This window comes from Crinia signifera, chromosome 12, assembly GCF_055691185.1.
Source record: "Crinia signifera chromosome 12, ASM5569118v1, whole genome shotgun sequence".
NCBI lineage: Eukaryota > Metazoa > Chordata > Amphibia > Anura > Myobatrachidae > Crinia > Crinia signifera.
Genome location: NC_139228.1, coordinates 24,309,709 through 24,331,481, shown reverse-complemented (window position 1 = coordinate 24,331,481; position 21,773 = coordinate 24,309,709). Strand labels below are relative to the sequence as shown.

Below are 21,773 nucleotides of genomic sequence, written 5' to 3'. Positions count from 1 at the left end.
TGGAACAAGCAATAAAGAACAAAACAACTCAGCAGACCTGGTAAGACTCCAGACACAGCAGTGGCTGTAGGAGTATCCATTATGCTATATGCTTACATCATGTATGATTTTTGCTATTAGCTACAAGCTATTGGGCATTTGCAAGCATACTGGAGGAGGATAAGAGACAGCAGAAAAAATCAGGGTAAGCAAGGAATATAGAGAGAATGTATGTGTATTAAAAAGGATCTCTGGTGATAGTATTATCATATTATTTTAGATTGGATACCAGTAAGGATAAACCTGAGGTTAAGGCTAAGCACAAGAAACATCATGCAGCCAAATGTACTCTGTGCGACAAACCATTGTCCGATAAATGTACAGGATCCACATGTGACAAATGTAAGATGGCCCAACAGGGAGGGACACCACAGATGACAGAACCGGTAACCATGCTAAAAGCTGCACTGGCAGATACATTCGTTACAAAAGAGGATATGGTACAAATGTCATCCAAAAGGAGCAGAGCTGCCCTGTCAGAGGAATCAGAAGATTCCGGGGAAGGTCCATGTGTGAGGGAAGAAGATTTGGAGGAGGGAGAGCTTAGCCAAGAAATAACGGAAATGGACTTTAAGTGTTAGTGGAAAATGTATTAGCAATTATACATAAGTCCTTGAATATAGAGGAAACTCAAGAGCAAGATCTACTTTTCCGTGATAAGAAAAATGAGGAAAAGTGTTTCCCCTATCAAAGACTCTGAAAGAGTTAGTAGAGGAGGAATGGAGGCATCCAGACAAGAAGGTGGCACTACCGCTTAGGGTCGCCAAAATGTACCCTTTTGAAGCAGACCAAGTGCGTAATTAGGAGGAAGCCCCAAAAGTGGATGCAGCGGTCGCTAGAATTTGTAGAAAGACCACTTGCCACTAGAAGATGCCAACATATTTAAAGACTCCATGGAAAGAAAGATAAAAGTCAGTCTTAGAAAGCAGCATGTCACCTCAGGGGCTGCTATTAAGGCTTCTTCAGCCATGGCGGTTACAGCCAGAGTCTTGAGATCGTGGTGCCAGAACCTTGAATCCAACACGCTTGATGGCATCAAAAGATCCGAACTTGTTAAAGTTATCCAGTATATTCAAATTGCAGTCGAATTCCTTAGCAATGCATCTTTGGATGTAGTCAGGCTGGCGGCCAGGGCAAATGCTTCCACAACAGTAGCCAGAAGGGCACTGTGGCTTAAGCCATGGGCAGCGGACACTCAGTCCAAACAGAAATTAATTTCTTTACCGTTTCAGGGTCAGTACCTATTCGGTAGCAAATTAGACGAGATAATTATGAAGATATCAGGTGTCAAGTCGGTCTGACTTCCCCAGGATAAGTCGAAGAGGGGCACACCTGGCAGATACTTCAGATACCAGTCATCAGATTTTAAGGAGCCTAAAACCTATAGGCCTGGTAGAAGTTTCAGAAGACCCTTCAAGCAGACCAACCAATGACGCCATGCAGACAGTCAGGGGCAGATTGCTGGAATACGGGCAGATCTGGTCTCTTTCTGTCAAAGACAGGTGGGTGCTGGAAATAATTACATCAGGGTACAAAATAGAGTTCGTAAAACACCCAGGTTATTGGAAGACAGAATCTCCCGTCCCTTAGAATTCAGTAGAAAGATCAGCATTGTTTGCCAGTCTGGAGAATATGATCAATCAGAAAGTGGGGGTAGTAGTACCAAAGGATCAGAGGTCGCAAGGCTGGCATTCAAGGTTTTCCATAGTGGAAAAAGCGTCCGGAGGCTTCAGGATGATTTTAGACCTGAGGAAACTAAACTCTTATGTGTTAGAGAAAAAAATTCAAAATGGAGTCATTAAGGACGATTCTGCCTGACATAAAAGTAGGAGCTTATCCGTCAACAAAACATTTACAAGACGCCTATCTACACGTACCCATATTTCTCGGACACCACAAATTTCTCAGATTCAGACTCGGAGGAGTCACTTATCAGTTTGTCGCCCTTCCTTTCGGTCTGGCCACTTCCCCACGAACATTCACAAATGTGTTGGTTGTGTTGATAGCCAACCTAAGACGACAAGGGATCGCGTTATGGCCTTATCTGGACGACATCCTTATTATGGCACAGACAAAAGCAGAAGCCATAAGCCACACAAGAAGAGTCAGGTGGTATTTAGAAGAGCATGGGTGGCTAATAAATGTAAAAAGAGCCACTTGGAACCGTCTTGATTAGTAAGATACCTAGGAGTGCAAATAGATACCCGTTCAATGACGATAAGGTAACGGAAGAAAGATGGGAAAAACTAAGAAGGGAGGTACTCAGCCTTCTAGACAAGAGAGTGGCATCATCAGGGACCTGCATGAAGGTGTTAGGCCTAATCTCGGTGGCACTAGACTCTGTACCATGGGGCAAGTTTCATATGAGAGCGTGCCAGAATTGCTTCCTGAAACAGTGGGACGGCAACGGAAAAAAACAAAGATCAGCCTATCAGACTGCCAAAGAGAGCATGGCATAGTCTAAGATGGTGCTCTCAAGAAATAAGATTAAGACAAGGAAGAGGATTCTTGGCATCCAGGCAGGTGGTGGTGACCACTGATGCCAGCCAGATAGGCTGGGGAGCAGTTTGCGGAGATAGAATGGCCCAAGGTACTTGGACACAGGAGATGTCAGAGCCATTCCAACATCAGAGAGATGAGGGCAGTCCTCATGGCGTGCAATCCTCTTCAAAGCTGCTTAATAGGAAGAGATGTGGTGGTGAGGTCCGACAACCAGACGGTCTTGGCCTATATAAACAGGCAAGGGGGGACAAGAAGCCGGGGCTTATGTTGGAAGTGGCGGAGTTGTTCCTTTGGGCAGAATCCCGAGTAAACAGTTTGTCAGCAGTATTCGTAGCAAGCAAAGAAAATCAGCAGGCGGACAGCCTCAGCAGACATCTGGTGTTACCAGGAGAAGGAGAGCTCTCTCCGGAAGTATTCAGAACGCTAGTGGGCATGCCTCAGATAGATCTCATGGCCACAGCAAAGGATGCAAAGGTAAAGAGATTATTTTCAAGGTACTGGGAGCCGGAGGCAGAACAGTCGGATGCATTAACAGCAGAATGGAGGGCGGAGCTAGTTTACGTGTTCCCTCCATTTCTGATAATAGCCAGGCTATTGAGGAAGGTTGAGCAGGAAGGGGTAATGGGGATCGCGATCCTTCCATATTGGCCAAGAAGACCCTGGTTCCAGAAAGTGATAAGGATGTTGGTGTACAAACCGTGGACATTACCCGATCACAGCAGTTTGATATTGTAGAATAAGTTATGGCATGCTCAACCACCTGATTGGAACTTGATGGCGTGGTTGCTGAAACCCGAACGCTGAAAAGTAAGACATTGCTCAGAGCCAGGAAAAGATCAACATCAAAGATGTACCATTGAATTTGGAAAAAGTATGTAACCTGCAAAACAACAGAGAAAGAATCGAACAAAATCTCTACTATACTTGAGTTTCTGCAAGAAGGATTAGATTAAGAACCTATCCGCAAGTTCCATTAAAGTTCAAATATCAGCACTTTCGGCAATGTTGGACTCCAAGTTGGCAGAAGATAAATACATATAGAGATTTGTACAAGCAGCCAGATGGATAAAACCGGTGTTTCACTGTCCTTTAGCCCCATGGGACCTTAACTTAGTACTTAATACTTTGGTAGAGGCTCCCTTTGAGCCACTAGAGGAGATATCTCTTAAATGGCTGACCATCAAAGTAGTGTTCTTAGTGGCGATTACTTCGGCCAGGAGAGTGTCTGAATTACAGGCTTTGTGGGCACAGCAGCCATTTCTAAATTTCTTCGAGGAGAAGGTGGTATTAAGAACTAACCCTCAGTTCCTGACGAAGGTCGTCTCATCCTTCCACATTAATCAGGAAATCATTCTGCCCTCCTTCTGTTCAAATCCAACGAACAGTAGGGAAGAGACTGCACAAACTGGACGTGGTGAGAGCACTCAAAATATATTTAAACAGAACAAAAGATTACAGAAAGTCTGAGAGGCTTTTCATTCTGACGGAAGGCAAAGGACGCGGCCAGTAAAGCTACTATATCAAAATGGATAAAAACCTACATCTTAGAGTCTTACTGAATAAGAAATCAACAACCTCCAGTGGGTCTGAAAGCCCATTCAACTAGAGCTATGTCCGCCTCTTGGGCAGAGAAAGAGACCGCTTCAGTGGAAGAACTCTGCAAAGCAGCTTGCTGGTCGTCGGTGCATACGTTTACGAAACATTATAGAGTGGACGTTGCTACATCGGGTGATGCCAAATTTGGCAGAAAAGTTCTGAGTGCTGTAATTTAGAAAAAAAAAAGGTATTACTTTTAAGTTGATAATTAGGGGAGTTAAGGTGAATTAACCTTTGTATCGTTATTTCAGTTGTTGTTCAACATATATTCCCCACCCGTATAATACTGCTTGGGCATAACCCATTTGTGGCTGCCATGGGGAGGTAGAGGAAAGAACAGATTCCTACCTGTTAATATGCTTTCCTCTACTTCACCATGGCAGCATTATTCCCTCCCTATTATTTATTATGTATTATAGTGCATCATTAAGCTGTATAACCAAGACACTGAGGCTTCTGGGGGAGGAGTGGTTCAAGATGCTGCTTCCTCCCCAATAGCAGTTTGCAGATGATGAAAGAACAGATTCCAACTGTACCTGTTAATATGCTTTCCTCTACTCCACCATGGCAGCCACAAATGGGTTAAGTCCTGTAGGGTAGTACTCCGGAAAGGAAACACACAACAGAAAACTCGGCCCTATATAATCATATAGGGCCGAGTTTTCTGTTGTGTGTTTCCTTTCCGGAGTACTACCCTACAGGACTTAACCCATTTGTGGCTGCCATGGTGGAGTAGAGGAAAGCATATTAACAGGTACAGTTGGAATCTGTTCTTTCATCATCTACAAACTGCTATTGGGGAGGAAGCAGCATCCTGAACCACTTTGAGTGGACATTGTTGCCACCATGCGGGCCATAGTTGTGGTGAATGCCAGGGTGACTGTTGCCCAGTTAAAGAATGAGAACTCTATATATATATATATATATATATATATATATATATATATATATATATATATATATATATATATGTGTATCAGACAGAGAAAGCCCGGCACTCTGAAAGGCAAATACACTTACTGCATGAATACTTGGTGGGGTGCCTCCCCAAATAGTCCAAAGGACCTCCAATGTAATATCTCCAAGAAAGTGGCACTCTCTCAGGCTTGTGTAATAAAAATGTCCTTTAATCCTACAGTTTTGGGGTTTCCCCCCGTATTCAGGGACAGCAGCACACACACACACATATATATATTTAATGGCATACATGCAGCAACATAAAGTTTATACAAACAAACAATAGAGATTGTCCAACCAGTGCTCCTTGTGCACGGTGCCTCCGGCCACTGGCAGTCCAAGTCCCTGATGCTATAGCACTTGTTCCTACTCACTGGCTCCTTTCGAGCATCAGCTCAATGTGCACCAAACTGAACAAGGTATAAATCCCTTTACCTTCTCCTGCAATCAGCCCAGTTCCCACCTGTGGCTGTGCAGGTCTGAACACCTGGACTGGAGCCGTATGTTTGGCAGCCCATCCATCTATCCCCCAAACACACATCAGAGACCCATTCCTGGCTTTGCACTGAACCAGGTTCTGTCACCTGGCTGCAAAACTCTCTCTCTGATGCTGGACAGCTCCGTACCCCTTAACAGGGCAGCTGCGACCAGAGAAATCTATCACTTTCTGTTGAAATTAACCCTGTGTCACCACAATATACATACATACATACATACAATTTATTTCTGTTGCTTTTTGTAAAGTTTTCATGAAGTAAATGTTTGTATTGTGGTATTACAGCAATGTGTCTATTGTGGTAAAGAATGAGCAGGAAATCAATGTTTGTTGTCATAGCCTGCATCACACATGTTCCTGTTTCTCACCCTTTATAATAACTATGTCCTTAACTGACAATACCTAATGTGGGCTCATCTGCTTTCATTATAATTATGACAAAGGTCAACCTCATGATATTTTTCAGTCCCATTAGTTCCGCACAAACAATAATCTGTGACATGGTTCTAAGTGGATATGCAATTTCATATACAAACACCCGTACATGTTTGGGAACAGTTGCAGTGATGACGTGGAAAGGGCTTTGTTTGTTTATTACAATGCTTGATTATTATTTTTTTATTACTTTGTTGTACTAACAATTATTTTTAGTAATGGATTAAACCCTCAAATGTTCAGGTGATATTGTAATAGCTCTGTGCTATGTAAATTTCCTGCATAAACATTCTGAGAAGTGGAAGCTTTTGTATAACAGCACTTGTTGGGATTACAGATTAATGCATTCCATCATTTATGTAATTACAAGCAATTCGTACAAAAACTGTCCACTGTATGTTCAAATTGTGTAAAGGCCCATACACACTGGGTGACTTTGAGCTGAAGGCCGCTCAAAACAGCAAGTTAGAGCGGCTTTCAGCTCAAAGCCGCCCAGTGTGTATGCCCCCCCTTCCCACACACACACACAAAATGGGACAGCCTGGTTTTCAAGGCTGGTCACCACGTGAAAGTAACCAGTCCTAAAAACAAGGGCTGCTACCTTGAAATGTTGGCCTTCCATTGTATGGATATTCAATCCTGGGTCACGACAGTCGGGCTGGCCCGACAGCCGTGACCCTGTCCCATTCTCGGCTGGCTCGATGAAGAATCGGCAGGCGGGATTCAATGTCCCACTTGGCGAATGCCGATAAGGGGGTGTGGCCGTGAGATACGGCCGTGGATCGCCAAGCTGCGGCTTGTAGCTCGACAATCCACGGCCGTTCTCAGCAGAACGGGTCCAACTGCTTCTAAAGCTGGGTCCATTCTGCCGAGATCCCTGTTCAATGCTGTTGAGATAGACATCATTGAATAGGGCCCCGCTTCTATTTCTCCCGTCGGGAATAGCGGTGGGAGAATGAATACCCTCCATAGAAGCACAGGGCATTCGTATCCTTCGATCACTGATACTACTCTCTATACCTTGGCTACTGCTGTCTTCATATAGGCCAGTCTCTTCAGTCTGAAACCCTTCTGACTGCAATATTGTGACCATGTTTTATATACTGTAGTAGGGACTGTCAGGCCAAAATCAATGTTAAAGATGAGACCTGCTGAAAGCCATAACACCACTTGGTGGGACCCATTACTACATTTAGAAAGGTTCTCCTATGTATGATAATAAAACACCTATGAATATGGGGCTTACAATGGGGATAGTGTCCCCCCATTGCCTCAGCTAGTTACTAATATACGGTTAGGCCTCTTCTTTTTTAATATCTTGGTATTGCCATCACTATTATAATGCTACAGTGCAGACTGCGCCCCAGGTTGTAGCCAGTGACTTGCACTAATATAATATGGGTGAGAGGAAGAGGTCCACAGTGTTTCCTCTGTATCAGACAGTCACTGCACTAACAGGAATACATGTAAAAATCTATCATAATTTCAAAAGTTCCATCTCGATTTTGTTGCCTATTATCTCTGATCCTCAGGCGGCAGGAACCCCTGATGTGGTGACTTTATGCTCCTATTTATTATAAATATAAATAAGCTTCGGTCGCTATTCATGTTGAGCGTGGGCTTGTGAACATCAGTGAAAAAAAAAGCAAATCCCCGATGGGTTTTGTTAATGCGCATCACCCGAGCCCAGCACACGACATTCAGCACAATGATTCATTACCTAGAAACCGTCATGAAAAGGTAACCACAAATCCCAGTGTGAAGCCACAGTGCTGCGCTTTTCCATAGCGTCGGACATAATGATGTGCGGTCACACTGCGTGTGTATTATATGGGACATACTGTGTCATCATGCTGAAGACAATGCCTCTGAGAGCCGGCGTTTGCCACCTCGGTTACAGAGAGGATATAAGCTGAGAGCTCGGAATGTATGTCAGATAACACAGCGAGACACTGCTCTGAAGAGCTTATTAGATTTGGCATCTGCCATTGGAGGATGTCCAGTGAGCCACAGAGAGGACCCTTGAGATAAAGAATGACAAGAAAGTCAAATGATGCAAGCTGGCAGTGTAGCACATTTCCTATTACAACCTTTGTGAGACTGCGGAGTACCTAAAGCTCTACAGGCAATTAGAGGGCATCGCTAGATGAGCGCTGGACATATACGATCCTGCTCACTGCCCACAGTTGCCATCTGGCAGCATCCATCTGTAAGGAACAAGCTGACATGACAGCCGTAACTGCCAGTGTTATCTGCTCTGGAAACGAGAATCCATTTTCATCTTTTTATTCGTTCTTCAGAAACTGTGTTTATACCAAAAAACCAAACAAACTATCTTCTGTTGTTAACTTAATTTTTATTTAAAAAAATAATTATTTTATTTTAAAACTAATTCTTCAGTCATTATCAGTATTTTCAGGAAGCAGCTAGAACTTACTGATACCTTAATTGTGTCTAGGGTTACACAGAGCTGGCCGTAGGCATAGGGAATACTAGGCAAATGCCTAGAGGCATACTTGCCAAGCCTAAAGGTGCCCATACACGGTCCGTTAAACGGATCCGTTTGGGTCTTAATTAGCATGCATCGTATCGGATCGCATGCCTAGTGCATGCAATGCGATCCGATACGATGTTTAGCTAGTACAAAAAGTATGTGCAGCACATACTTTTTGTACCGTACTATGTGATGCGCGGGAGCGCGCATCGCATAGTACAAAACGGACGGTCCGGGAACGGACCGTCTATGGGTACCTTAAGGCCGGTTCAGCTTGACAGGGGCAGCAGCGGGTGTGTGTGTGGTGATTGTAGGGGACAGGCTGTGTATGTGTGTATAGTGACTGGAGGCAGGGCTGCCATCAGGAATTTTGGGAGTGGGGGGGGTGTTAGCGGTGGCTGCCCGGGCCTTCTGGGCCCACAGCACCCCTTATTGGCGGTCCTGACTGGAGTGGAAAGGCTCCACCTGTCACAGGTCTCTTGAGGCTGCATATGGCGGACAGGGGTCACCTTCCCTGGGAGTGTAAAAGAGCAAAATTTAAAAAGAGGCATACCCCCATCACTAATTTTTAATTGTGTGAAAAGGGGAGACTTTGTGGAGATAAGGTTACTAGGTCGACTCCATTAAGGTGAACAAGCATTGGGTTGACCACTGAAGGTCGACAGCGACAGGGCTTTTTTTTTTTTGAGACGACAGGTGGTATTTCATACCCTACCATCCACTACGGTAGGGATGGGGAACCTTCGGCCCACCATCTGTTGTTGAACTACACATCCCAGCATGCCCTGCTACAGTTTTGCTATTTGGTCATGCTAAAACTGTTTCAGGGCATGCTGGGATGTGTAGTTCAACAACAGATGGAGGGCTGAAGGGCTGGAGGGCTGAAGGTTCCCCATCCATGCACTACGACATGGCGGGAGAATAAAATAGTGTGCCGAGCGCAGCATGCCATGACATTCGGGAACAAAAAATTGCTTACCTCGACCTTCCGACCCTGTCGACCTTAGCCAAATGCATGTCAACTTAAATTTGGTTGACACTATGACCCATACCCACTTTGTGTGGGTCTGGCAATATTTGTTAAGTGTCAATCATGTGGCCACTTGTTGTGCGCTGCCCATCCTAGCTAGGATCTCCCCGATCCTAGCAGTAATAAACACAGGGTTCCCATTTTTTGATGGGTTATGCTGTTTAATTTGTAAATGATATGCCTTTTTTGGGCTACCATATTATTTCAACATATTATGCATTTAATTTAAAAAAAAAAACTAATAGAATATATGATTATTATTTCTAAGTGCAGATTTTATCATGTATCATTTGGCTGTTTTGGGAATGTGGAATAATGAAGAAACAAGGACACAAAGTATCTCCCTTTGGTGAAGAGAATAGGGAACAATTTTCTTATCACTTTGTTGCAATTCCAATCAAATAAAACAATTTTGGGGTAAAATGTATAATGTACTGTAAGTGCGGTTTGCGTTAACTTTTTTTTCATATTAATGTTAGAATATGATCAGTCGGTACTTGTTTCCTAGCATGGCGCCCCCGATTTCCATCGAAGTGCATCGCATTGCATGCAATATAGCCGCATGCGATGCGATTTTTAATTGTACAAGCACCCTGATGGGTGGGTTGCAATGTTAAATGCACCCCCACTATCAATGTCAACCTGAAGCGTGGCGAGCGGCGGCGGTACGCGTCCTCCGACCTTTTCATACCCCCACTATCCACGTTGGCGTGGACTTAATTCTAGATAGTGTGGCGAGCGCAGCAAACCACCGAGCCCGAAGCGTGGCGAGCGGATTACTTAACATGTATTCCGCATCCCCTCGCGGGGCTCGCTGCGCTCATCACGCTTGGGGCTCCGTGGCTCACTGCGCTCGCCATACTATCTAAGATCAACTCCGCGCCAACGTGGATAGTGGGGGTATGAAAAGGTCGGAGGACGCGTACCGCCGCCGCTCGCCACGCTTCGGGTTGGCGTTGATAGTGGGGGTGGCATTGACAATGGGGGTGCATTTAACATTGTAAGCACCCATCAGGGTGGTTGTACAATAAAAAATCGCATCTCATGCCATTTTCTGGCATGCAATGCTATGCGATATTTAATTGTACCTTCCGGGTCATTTACCCGAATATCGCATCGCATACCATCGTATATGGTATGCGATGGGCGCCGTGCTAGGAAACAAGTACCGATCAGTCCATAATGCACCAAACTTGGCTCAGCACTGAATGGGTTAATTTCATTTTGAACTCAAGCAAAGAATGATTTATTTTTGAACCATTATTAACTTGTGTCCAAAATAACACTGTTGCTTCAGCAAAACCCTTGTGTGCCAACTTTGGTGCTGACACAACTCTACATTCAGCAGACAGGAGCTGTTGTCACCCATTAGCCTAATTGATGCTTGCATTGCATATGTGGTTGAACAAACAACTAAGAGCACTGGAGCAATGCATGATTGCAAATGTAGTTGAGTTTAGAACAGTGTACAGTGACAGAACCTTAGAACTCCATGCCAGACATGAATGAGCTGTTTTCCGTCGCCAAGGTTAATAGCCTTGGGGGGGGGAATAGATTTTTATTCAGGTTTCTTATCATTGCTTGGGATCCTGTTTATTAAGCTGCAGTTTGGTAAAAGTCAATTTATTCTTTAGATGTTGTTTATGGTTAATCCTGGTCTATATATGACTACAGGGGGCGAATTCAGAGTAAAATGATGGAACAGTGAGACAGGGGTAAGAGTGGAGCGGGCTCCTGTGAAAATGGGTGTGGCCCCACCACATTTGGTGAGGCCTCCTTTTTTTTTCATCACGCTTCCTAACGTACTCCCCTTATGCCTGCCTTCTCATCCACTCACCAGCTTGTACCAACCTTTGTCTCCTCACTTCTCTCACATTCCCCCTCAGTGGCAAACGCAGGATTTTCAGAAGGGGGTTTCCAGAGGGGCGGAGCAAAGCACGTAGATGGACACTTAGGTGACCCAGTATATGCCGGGTCAGTTAAAGTATTATAGATAGACCAAATGTATATAAATAATAATAATTTAAAAATATATATATATATATATATATGTCCATGAATACGGATTAAGTTCAGAAACGCCGTCGGATAATAAAGGCTTGTTTTACTACACTGAAAGAAGACTGACGAGTGCCGCCTCATTTGCACACCTATATATATATACATACATATATATAAACATACAAGGGCATCAACAGCAGTGTAGACCCCTGGGCATAGCAATGTATTGGGGCACCTACCGATCCCACAGCGGTAGGGGTGGGGGAAGCTTTGCCCCGGGTGGTAGGGGGTATTATATCAACAGCTCAGCATGTAGGGCCTGGATCAGTAATTCCCACTAATTACCCCTTTACTGCACAGATGGTGAGAGATGAGGTGGGATAAGGGGGCTTAGGGCTGAATGAAGGGGCCCTGATACATAACTTCCAGGGTGGTAGAGAATGTTTAATACGCAGAGGAGGGGTGTATAGTGAAGTGGGCTTATTATTCATAATTTTCTGGTGGGAGGACAGCTTGCTTGACTGCAGATATCTCCAGTTCCCAGAAAAATATTTCTTAGATTGTAATGGAATTAAAAACTAGAGAATCCCACCTACCAAATGGTATTGGGGACTAGGGGATCAGAGTTCAGGAGGCAGAGCAATCTGCCAATGAGTATATAAAACTACATACCAGGTGTGTGGAGCTGGAGCAGTAACCAGCTGCTGGAAGGGTGATAGCTCTGATTTTGGGAAAAGTAGAGACAAGCTACTAATATCCATCAAAGGGAGAGAGTCCCAGCTTTTGGAATATACCTTCAGAAAAACTCTTAAGTCAGACAGAACCTGAAATATCTGACTGGGAAGAGCAATTAACCGGCTTGGATGGGGACCACTGCTTTGAAGTCAGATATCTCCGGTTCCCAAAGGCCAATTTTCAAAATTCTTGTACCCCTGGAAAGAGGGGACCCTCAGCTTTCAGTCTAGTGTCCTTAGACTCCTGGGGGGTTTCTGGGTACTCAGAAACCCCCCCTGCGTGCGCTACTGCCCCTGGCAGTCAAAGTCGTGGTCCTCTTCCAAGGCTGTGGTCTCTAAGTGGCAGTCCTTCCCACTTATGGCCCCTATTCCTGCACATAGCAATGCTCAGCTCTCACCTCAATCTCAGACTGTTTTTCTGAGTATAGTGAGAATTAAGGGGTGACGTCAGGGAGTTGTCGACACCAGGGAGAGAGTGACTAAAGGGGTGTACACACGGAGCAAATGTGTTCTATTTTCTAAGCAATCTGACTAGATTGCTTAGAAAGTAAGCACAGATCTCTCCGTGTGTATGCTCCGAGAGATTAAATATCTCTTGCTAACTAAGTCAGGGCATGCAGTCCCAATCTAGTTAGATTGCTTAGCAAATGACTGTAAATCTCTCTGTGTGTACAGAATGAGAGATACTGATCACAATCTCTCATTCTGAACAACTACCCAGCCTTTTTTTGCTTAAGCAAAATTGCTAAGAAAAATTGCTTAGCAAAATTGTTTAGCACAAATCTCAGCGTGTGTATGTGCTCTGCATGGGAGATCTTGACACCAGTGAAATTGCTTAGCAAAATTGCTTAGCACAGATCTCTACGTGTGTATGCCCCTTAAGTGCCAGATGCACTAAGCTTCAAAAGTGATAAAGTTGATGCCTTGATAAAGAAACCTATCTGTTTCGAAACGCGTTGGAAGTTGGAGGTAGCAGCCCGGTGGTACTGGAGCCTGGGAGACGATCAGGGACGCCTGGGATCCCCCACATTTGTAACATCTGCGTTGTAGTCTGCATCTTTGTGTGTGGACCACACGATCTGGTGAGAGTCCACCCTGCTGCTTGTTCTATATTATGTCCATGTTTTTAGAATAAAAAGCTGTATTGCACTATTCAGTTTTCTTCTTTTTATGGGCAAGATACAAACCTGACGTATCGGTGACGTGACCGCTCCCCTGTGAAACGCTATTGTATGCAATTAAGTAGACATATTAGTAGGGTACGAGTTTAACATATCATGAAAATTCACCATATATTGATATAACTAATATACATTGAAACTGTATCACACTATTGTACTTTTCTTTTTTTTCTTTTGGGTAACCAATAAGAGACAAAGAACCATACCACAATCAGCGCTAAGGGAATATATATGTAACTTTTTCCTGTAGGGATAGGCAGTGGTTGACAGGAAGAAGCAGTATATGATGGGGAGAGAGTGATGACAGAGACCAAGGGTGACAGGAGAGAGAAGATGGTGGATAGGCAGTGAGTGATGGGAGAGAGGGAGACGGAGAGGCAATGGGTGACAGGAGAGGATAACAGGGAGAGGCAGTGGATGATGAAAGGGAGAGGCAGAGGATAACAGGAGAGGTAGTAAGTGACAGGGAGATGGTGACAGGCCAATAGAGCAGGGGTGGGGAACCTCAGGTCCCGACATACGACATACCTGGAAGTCTGAGAAACCTGTATACCTGGACATCGGAGAAACGTGTAAAGACACCTCTCTGACAGGCACAGAAACCTGTTCTAACTGTGGTCCTGTCACCCTGTGGTTGCCCGCCTTCAAAGGAAATCTTATCCTGTGTTTATCCGGAACATCGTACCACTGGTAATTGGACAAGTGTGCAGTTGACTGCTGCCTCTTAGCCACCTGGAGTTAACAAGGAGTTCATACGCGGCAGTAAGTCTGTTCCTATGTGAGTGTCCGCCCCCAGCAGAGTGTGTGCAGACGGCTCGCTGATGCAGTAAGCTGGTTCTAAACTTCAGTCAGTTGGCTGTGAACAGCAGCCGTGTTAAAACACCTTGTCCTGCCATTAATTGCTATTCCAGACTGGATAACTGGAGTGAACTTTACAATTAAATCCATTAGAAAAGCTACTGAAAGTGGCTAAGCACAGTGGCAACCTTCACCTATACAGTATCATCGGAAGGGCAAAATCCCGATAGTAACTCCGTATGCATAGCTCAAAATTCAATTTTTGTATAGGAATTGGACGGTATTGACTGTAGATTCTTACCATTGAAAGTTATCCTGAGAGAAACAAGTTTGGATGCTACCTAAAATACATCACACAACGTTGTTAAATTGGAGAAAATGCCTTGTACACATCTAGTTAAAGATCAATTTGGCTTATGAGCTTATCAATTACTGCACGTTGCTGACAACTGTCCACAGTTTTTTTTTAGGTTTTTTAACATCAATTAATGTATATGTACCTGTTTAAGTCCTTTTTATGGGTGTGAATAATATTAATAAATTCTTCAATTTTGAAAAGTATTAGTGTCACATGTGCGCTCTCTAAATATAGTTTATATTATATTTTGTATACATTTGAATAACACTGGGGATTGCAGAGTTCCTCAATTGAGAGCAGCAAGTGCCACTAGCTTTAAATATCATTTTTAATAATTATACCAGATATTGTGCGCCCGATTTTTGGCCTTCTCCTTTTTTTTCCCTCCTCTGTGGGCCCGGTGGCCGTGTGTCTAAACATATCATACGGTTTCCGTGACACATTTGGAGGGGAAATTAAGAGACCAAATTTGTGTATGTTTCTGCCTTATAAATACAGTATAGATAATATCAAATAAAAATCTCTCCTAAATGACAGGTGTACAAGGGGGTAGGGGGCACATGCCAGGCTCAACCAACATTTAAACATTTTTCAAAATCCATGGTACTACAGAATTTCTGGTCTGGGGTAGTCTCTGTGCTGCCCCTTTCCCTTTTTTGGTGTACATGTTTTGGAAGGACCCTTTAAGCTGTTGCTATGGAAACCACAGAGTACTAGTTGTGCCCTGCATGAATCTACTGTGTTTGCTGACTGTGATTTGTGTTATGAAGTCTATGAGGTAAATTCGCTTAAGATTGTAAAAGTGAAAAGAGGGGATGAATAGATAAATGACAGACATATCTGATTGGTTGCTAGGGGAAACATCACCTCTTTTCATTTTTAGAAGCTTTAGTACATTTTCCCCATGTGATCGTACATCCGCACAGGAAGGGTGAGGACAGGCTGCTGCTGCAGCTGCCTTTCTCTCCCCAGCTCTGCACTGAGCCGCATGTGCTGAGCTGGGGAGAGAGGCTGTGCTGCATTGGCAGCCTGTCATATCTCTCTCCACTGCCTGGCACTTTGCTACGGGGGAGGGGGAGCAGGAAGACCCGCTTCAGCACCGCTGGCAGGGACTAGTCCGTGATAAAGGACTAGTGGGAATCAGCCAACACCAATCAGAAGCTGTGGCTGTGATCGATGCATAAGCTATAAATCGAATGGTATGTCAATAATCCGCTTTGGCTGGTTTATGAACAGAAAAATCTCCCCTTTTGTTCTAGGTGTGAGATAGCTCAATGGTATAATGCTGGGCATAGGCGAATCTAGGGGGTGGTCTGGGGGTGCACCAGACCACCCATTAGCCCATTTTATAGCTGAGGGATGGGGCTTTCCAACGTGCCCAGCCTCGTGTCTCTAGCCCCATAGGAACCGGAGATACTGCCAGGCAAAGCTGGAACGTTTTCCCTATAGGATAACATGGGACCCGCTAATTCAGACCCCCACCCAGTTCAACGGTTGCCAGTTCCTCCTTCGGCATCACTGAAGCCCAAATCACTGGGCCTTCAATATGATACCAGGCTGGATCCATATGGGTTAATTGGTTCCAGGGATATTGAAGTTAAACCATTTTTTTTTTAATTTCTTAAATGTAATTTCATGACTGTTTATGTTCTTTGAGGGCAGATTTCTCTGGAAACAAACAGCCCAGTTTCACGGGACCAAAATCATTCGAAGCCAACTCAAAAGTTCTTCAATATGATACTGGTCTCATGTAAATGGGTCAGTTGGTTCCGAAGATATAGATGGATGGTTAAAGGGGGGTAGGGAGAGGGGTGTGGTTGTCTGTCCCCCTCACACCAGAAAATGCAGGGACTAAGCTGGTGTATAAGGGGTCAGCCTGGGAATATCCCTGCATGATCCTGGGACCATATTCCTGGGTAAATCCCTGCATTTTCTGTTGTGAAAGGGGTATTATTTCAAACAGCCGTGACCTACAGTGCTCTGAATACAGCCGGGCAGCCCCCTGCTCTCTGCCCAGCTGTCAATGACTGTCACCCCTGCAGCTTCCGCTCCAATTTTTCTCCCCGCTTTCACCTCAGCCCGCCCCCCCTTTAATCATGTGGTGCCGGCGCCCGGCGTGCTCCCCTGATGTCATGCACAACAACAGCGCGCACAATATTTCAAATGTCCACTCGGCTAGAGGGGACACCAGGAGGGGAGTGGGAGAGTGCTCTGCGCTGCGGTCTGCTCCTCTCCCCACAGAAGCAGCTGCACCGCTCTCCATCTCAGCAGCAGCAGCGAAGGCTCACTTTTGGGGGCATTGCTTAAGGGACGCTACAAGTGGCGGTATGTGGGGGCATTACGCATAATGTGTGGCTTAATGTTGAAGGGGTATTACGGTGTGCAGCATAATGTGTAAGGGGCATTATGTGTGCAGCATCATGTGTAATGGGCATTATGTGTGCAGCATCATGTGTAATGGGTACTATGTACATCATGTAATGGGTACTATGGTGTAATGGGTACTATGTACATCATGTGTAATGGGTACTATGGTGTGTGGCATCATGTGTAATGGGTACTGCGGTGTGCGGCATCATGTGTAATGGGTACTATGGTGCCATCAAGTAAGAACCCCCTAGCAATGAGCATGTAGGTAAGCAGCACTTATGTGGCAAATATGTAATGGGCATTACGGTTTGTTATATAGTATGTAAAGGGCATCATGATGTGTGGCACAATGTGTAATGGGCATTATGGTGTGTGGCCTTATGTGTAATTGGCATTACGGCGTGTGGCTTTTTGTGTAATGGGTATTACGGAATTTGCTAAAATGTGTAATGGGCATTACTGTATATGGTCTTAAGCAGTGGTTCCCAACCCTGGTCCTCAAGTACCCCCAACAGTGCACGTTTTCCAGGTCACCTGGCAGGTGCACTCATTATTCAGGCACATTTTAAAAGATCCACAGGTGGAGCTAATTATTTCACCTGTGATTCTGTGTGGAGACCTGCAAAACATGCACTGTTGGGGGTACTTGAGGACCAGGGTTGGGAACCACTGGTCTAAAGTGTAATACTACACCCCTTTTTGTGATGCCACGCCTCCTTCCCATGAGGTCACGCCCCCTTTTGCCACGCGGCTACGCCGCGCAAAGGTCCCCCTACTATTATGTCTAGATCTGAGACCACCCATTACCATAATTCTAGATTCGCCTATGATGCTGGGTACACACCAGAACGATTTGGCCTCAATTCCCCCAATTTCAATACAATCTCAACCAATTATATGTAAATTGGGCATGTTTTGGATCCGGTTCAGATCCGATGTACGTCCCCGCTGGCCGTTTGGTCGTTTTGCAGATACTACCTGCTGCAGTCACCATCGTCTCACAATCTGCTCACGACATGATCGTTCTGGTGTGTACCTAGCACAAGTGACGGATTACAATGCTGAAGCCTGTGGTTGAAATACCAAGGTGTCCTCTTTTTGCCGTATATATTGTCTGTATAGCACACAACTTGTGAATTATGTCAGTGGGAAACATACTGGGGAGTCATGGTGAATTGTCTCTTTACCGCTGTCTGCCGTTTGTACCAATCTTTATTCATTTTTATTGCTGCCAAATGTAGTTTTAGTTGTATTAATTCATTGCATTATATATTTGGTCAACATGTTTTATTTTTCTTAGTTAGTTCATCCTGCTGTTGGTATTGCAGCCCACACAATCTGATTCTGTTACTCCGGACTACTTGCAACAACTGGAGCACGGTCTTATGTGTCCATATAACTGGGTGTCCAATTAGACAATAGTGAATCGTCTGGTGGATTAGCAACCTTTAGTGTGACCAATTCCAGGATCCGGAGCTGCGAGATCCCAGGATTTGGCTATAAAATTCTGGGATTTCAATCCCAGGATTCTAGTTTCCAGTCCCAGGAATTTTCTATTAGACTGCACATGTGCAGTCTAATGCGGGGCAGCTCGGCTGCTCCCATCTCCGGCATTGTGGCTCTGTGCAGGATGACTAGGTCAGAGGTCATGCTGCTCAGCCCAATGCCCGCACCGCTGCTTTCCCGCACCCCCATACTCCTGCACCACCGCTGTCGACTGCACCGATCCCATCCATCCTGCTCCTGGCCACATGTGTAAATGTGCGGGGCGGCCGGTTTGGAGGGGTGGGCGTGTTTTTTATTAGGGAGGCCAAACCCAGTATTGAGCATATTTCAATCCCAAATCCCGGGATTGAAAAAATGCCCCGGAATTGGCATCTCTAGCCCCCTTGCACATACATTGTTTGCACTGTCTCTGACCAGTTACGCATTTAGGTGAAGAGATAATAAGCATGCCTATAAGGCTTCATTCATTACCAGCTGTAGTGTCACCTATCGAGATCTAAATATTCAACCCAATGCTGCCAACAACAACCCTGGAAGCCCCGAATAAAGATCACTTTGACCGTAGTTTGAACCACATAACCGCAGTGCTGTTTATTTTTAAAATAAGTCAGTTTCTCATTTATTTGCAAGTGCAGTCTGGTGTTTGAATAAAATATTTATTTTTGGAGGACTCTTATAGAGGTCATGCAGTAACTTACCAATAACCAGAGTAGGAAAACTGGTAACCACAGCCAAACGTAATCAGCATCTGTCAATGAAACTGCCAACGTTGCAATGCATTGAAGCGGTTTATTACGGTTTTGGGGAAGGACAAGCAGTTCCCTCTCTAACAATATACATCTGCACAATATTGTGACCAAAGCACTGACATTTTAAGGCTGTTGTGTCTTGTGGAGGGTTTTTTTTTGTTTGGCTTTTGTCTGTATCTGATTGGATTACATTTGAACACCCGCGCTACAGATAAGCTGCTTTAAACCTAGCTTATCCGAGCTTGTGATGTTTTGTGGTCAGTGTTTACTTGCTACACTGATTGCTGTTTTTGTGATTGAAAATAAGAAATACGTTTTGTCTCTTCGGCAGGTATTTTTTGTTATCTTTTGTTAAAACAGAGTTTACCATTTAAGAAGAAAACTTCTGTAAGAAAGTAACGAAAGTGCATTACGGAAACAATGATTTTCTAGACTGGTAATTTGCAGACCTAGAACGTGGTGGATGTTTAGCTAGAAAGATGTCAATGTCATTGTGCAGCTTTCAAGTGAGCAAATAAATTTTTGGGGGAGTTACAAACTTATTTAAGCCGAGGGTTTCCTGAAACTCAGGGTGGGGGAGGGGGGGCATACAGTAGTTCTGATATACATGGAAATACTGACATACAACAAATTTCCAGTACATTATTCACAGCCACTAGAAACTATTTAAGAGAGATTTCGGGGTATCATTCAGAGATGTGTGTAAATGCGATGTGCCTGATGGTTTTTGATCTGCTCATGTGTAGGATTGGCACAAATCTGTGGGTGCAAGGACAGTCTCAGTGGCCCATTTGTGAGCGTTGATGGGGCAGGGACAGGCACGGTTATCCAAAACGGGGGCCAAAGCGGGAATTAAGTGACCATTTAGAGTAGACTTGTGCTCACTCAGATGGCTGATGCTGCAACCAATGATCGGTAGCGATTTTGATCCTACTTAATGTTGTATTTTTGGCTGCAGCTCTCGGATCTGAGATGCCGACAGCGATCGTCTTCTGGCTTCAGATGTTTCTTGAAGCATTACCATCCGAAGATGCACCATTATTCATCTCTGACTAGAACTATATAAGACATGTCGTTAATAAATAAGTTCATAGATGTCACCTGGGCCCCCACAGAACATGCAGTTGTTGACCATACAGTATAAGCAGATTTTAGTGCATGTTCAGACCTCAGGGGGTTCAGACATCAAGTGGAGGGGGGGGGGGGGGGGCAGGCAGTAGTTTTGCCTAGGGTTCCCAGAAGCCTTACACCGGCCCTGCCTATGCTGTAAGACTTTGCTCACGTTCTACTCTTGTCCATTACAGAGCTGCCAAAATGAAGAAGAGGATGAGGAGAAAGAGAAAACATTTGAAGTAAGAGCGTTGTTGTACTGTATTTTAACATAATATGACATGCTCAGTAATGTTCTTAAATAAGCCAATGGCTTTTCTGAGGTAATTACAGCCATTTTTCATCCCCCCTCTAATATAGTTTTCTAGGAGTGTAAATAGGATGTGTGTACCATGCTAAATAATTTTTACACAAAGGTTGCGTGTTCTGAAGAAGAAACCTACATCTCCCTCCCGTCTTACAGGAAAAAGAAATGGAGAAACAGAAGACCTTGTATCAGCAGGCCCGTCTGCATGAGAGAGGGGCTGCAGAGATGGTGCTACAGATGATCAGTGCAAGTAAAGGTAATGTTCTGTTTCAGGTGTATTAAATTAGGACAGACACTACATTCTAGTTCCAAGTAGCCATGTTCCATGTTTTGCAACCCTTTTTTTTTTGCAAAAAGTTTTTACCCAATTGCCACTGCAGTTGTTACATTTTGGTTTTATTTGAATTTTTTAATAGGTAAACCATTTTGTAATCATCAATATTGTGAGCCAGGACTGAAGTCCGTAAGGAAAACAGCTAGACCGGTGCGCAGCAGCCTCTAACTACTGTAGTAAATATGAACAACAGCACAAAGTGCCGATTTGATGCTTTTGCCAAACTTAAGTTTAAGTGCTGGTTATAACAATCATTGTTCAATGACTCCTGGTTTGATACACAGATGTGTCCTCATGACTGTGACTACAGTTATTTATTAGTTGGTAATTAACAATTTCTTTGATCGAGCAGCATATTCAGGCGCTCTTTACAAATGGAGCAAAAGTAATAGAACAAAACTGTGTAATAACAGACCGTTATAGAGCAGGGTTGCCAACTTTTACAATCTCCTCTCCGGGAGAACCATCTCTCCGGGTCAACATCACTTCTGGGGGCGGGGCCTGATGGAGACATCATCAGTCCCTGCCCCCAGAAATGGAAATACCGCAATATGCGGGTCTCCGATGAGGGGGCGGGGCTAAATATGCACGATTTGCATATTTAGTCCGCCCCTTTTCTCTGAAATGCCGCGAATCGCAGCAATTTAAAGCCTCCGCCACCACCAGGTACATGAGGGGGGGAGGGGACAGCCGGATCCGGGAGGGGCCTGCTCGCAAGCTTACAATCTATAGGGAAACACTCATTCATACACAAGGATATGTTATGTAAATGGCCA

At 44.5% G+C, this 21,773-nt stretch overlaps 1 protein-coding gene across 13 annotated transcripts in view; it reads left to right on the top strand.

Annotated features, from left to right (window-relative positions):
• Positions 1-21,773, top strand: part of RYR3 (ryanodine receptor 3) — a 527,067-nt gene that overhangs the window by 423,650 nt on the left and 81,644 nt on the right. For all 13 annotated transcript variants that reach the window (XM_083167836.1, XM_083167846.1, XM_083167845.1 and 10 more), the window contains 2 exons: positions 20,551-20,598; positions 20,820-20,919. In XM_083167836.1, the coding sequence (XP_083023962.1) occupies positions 20,551-20,598; positions 20,820-20,919 (148 nt within the window). The remainder of the gene's footprint in view (positions 1-20,550; positions 20,599-20,819; positions 20,920-21,773) is intronic.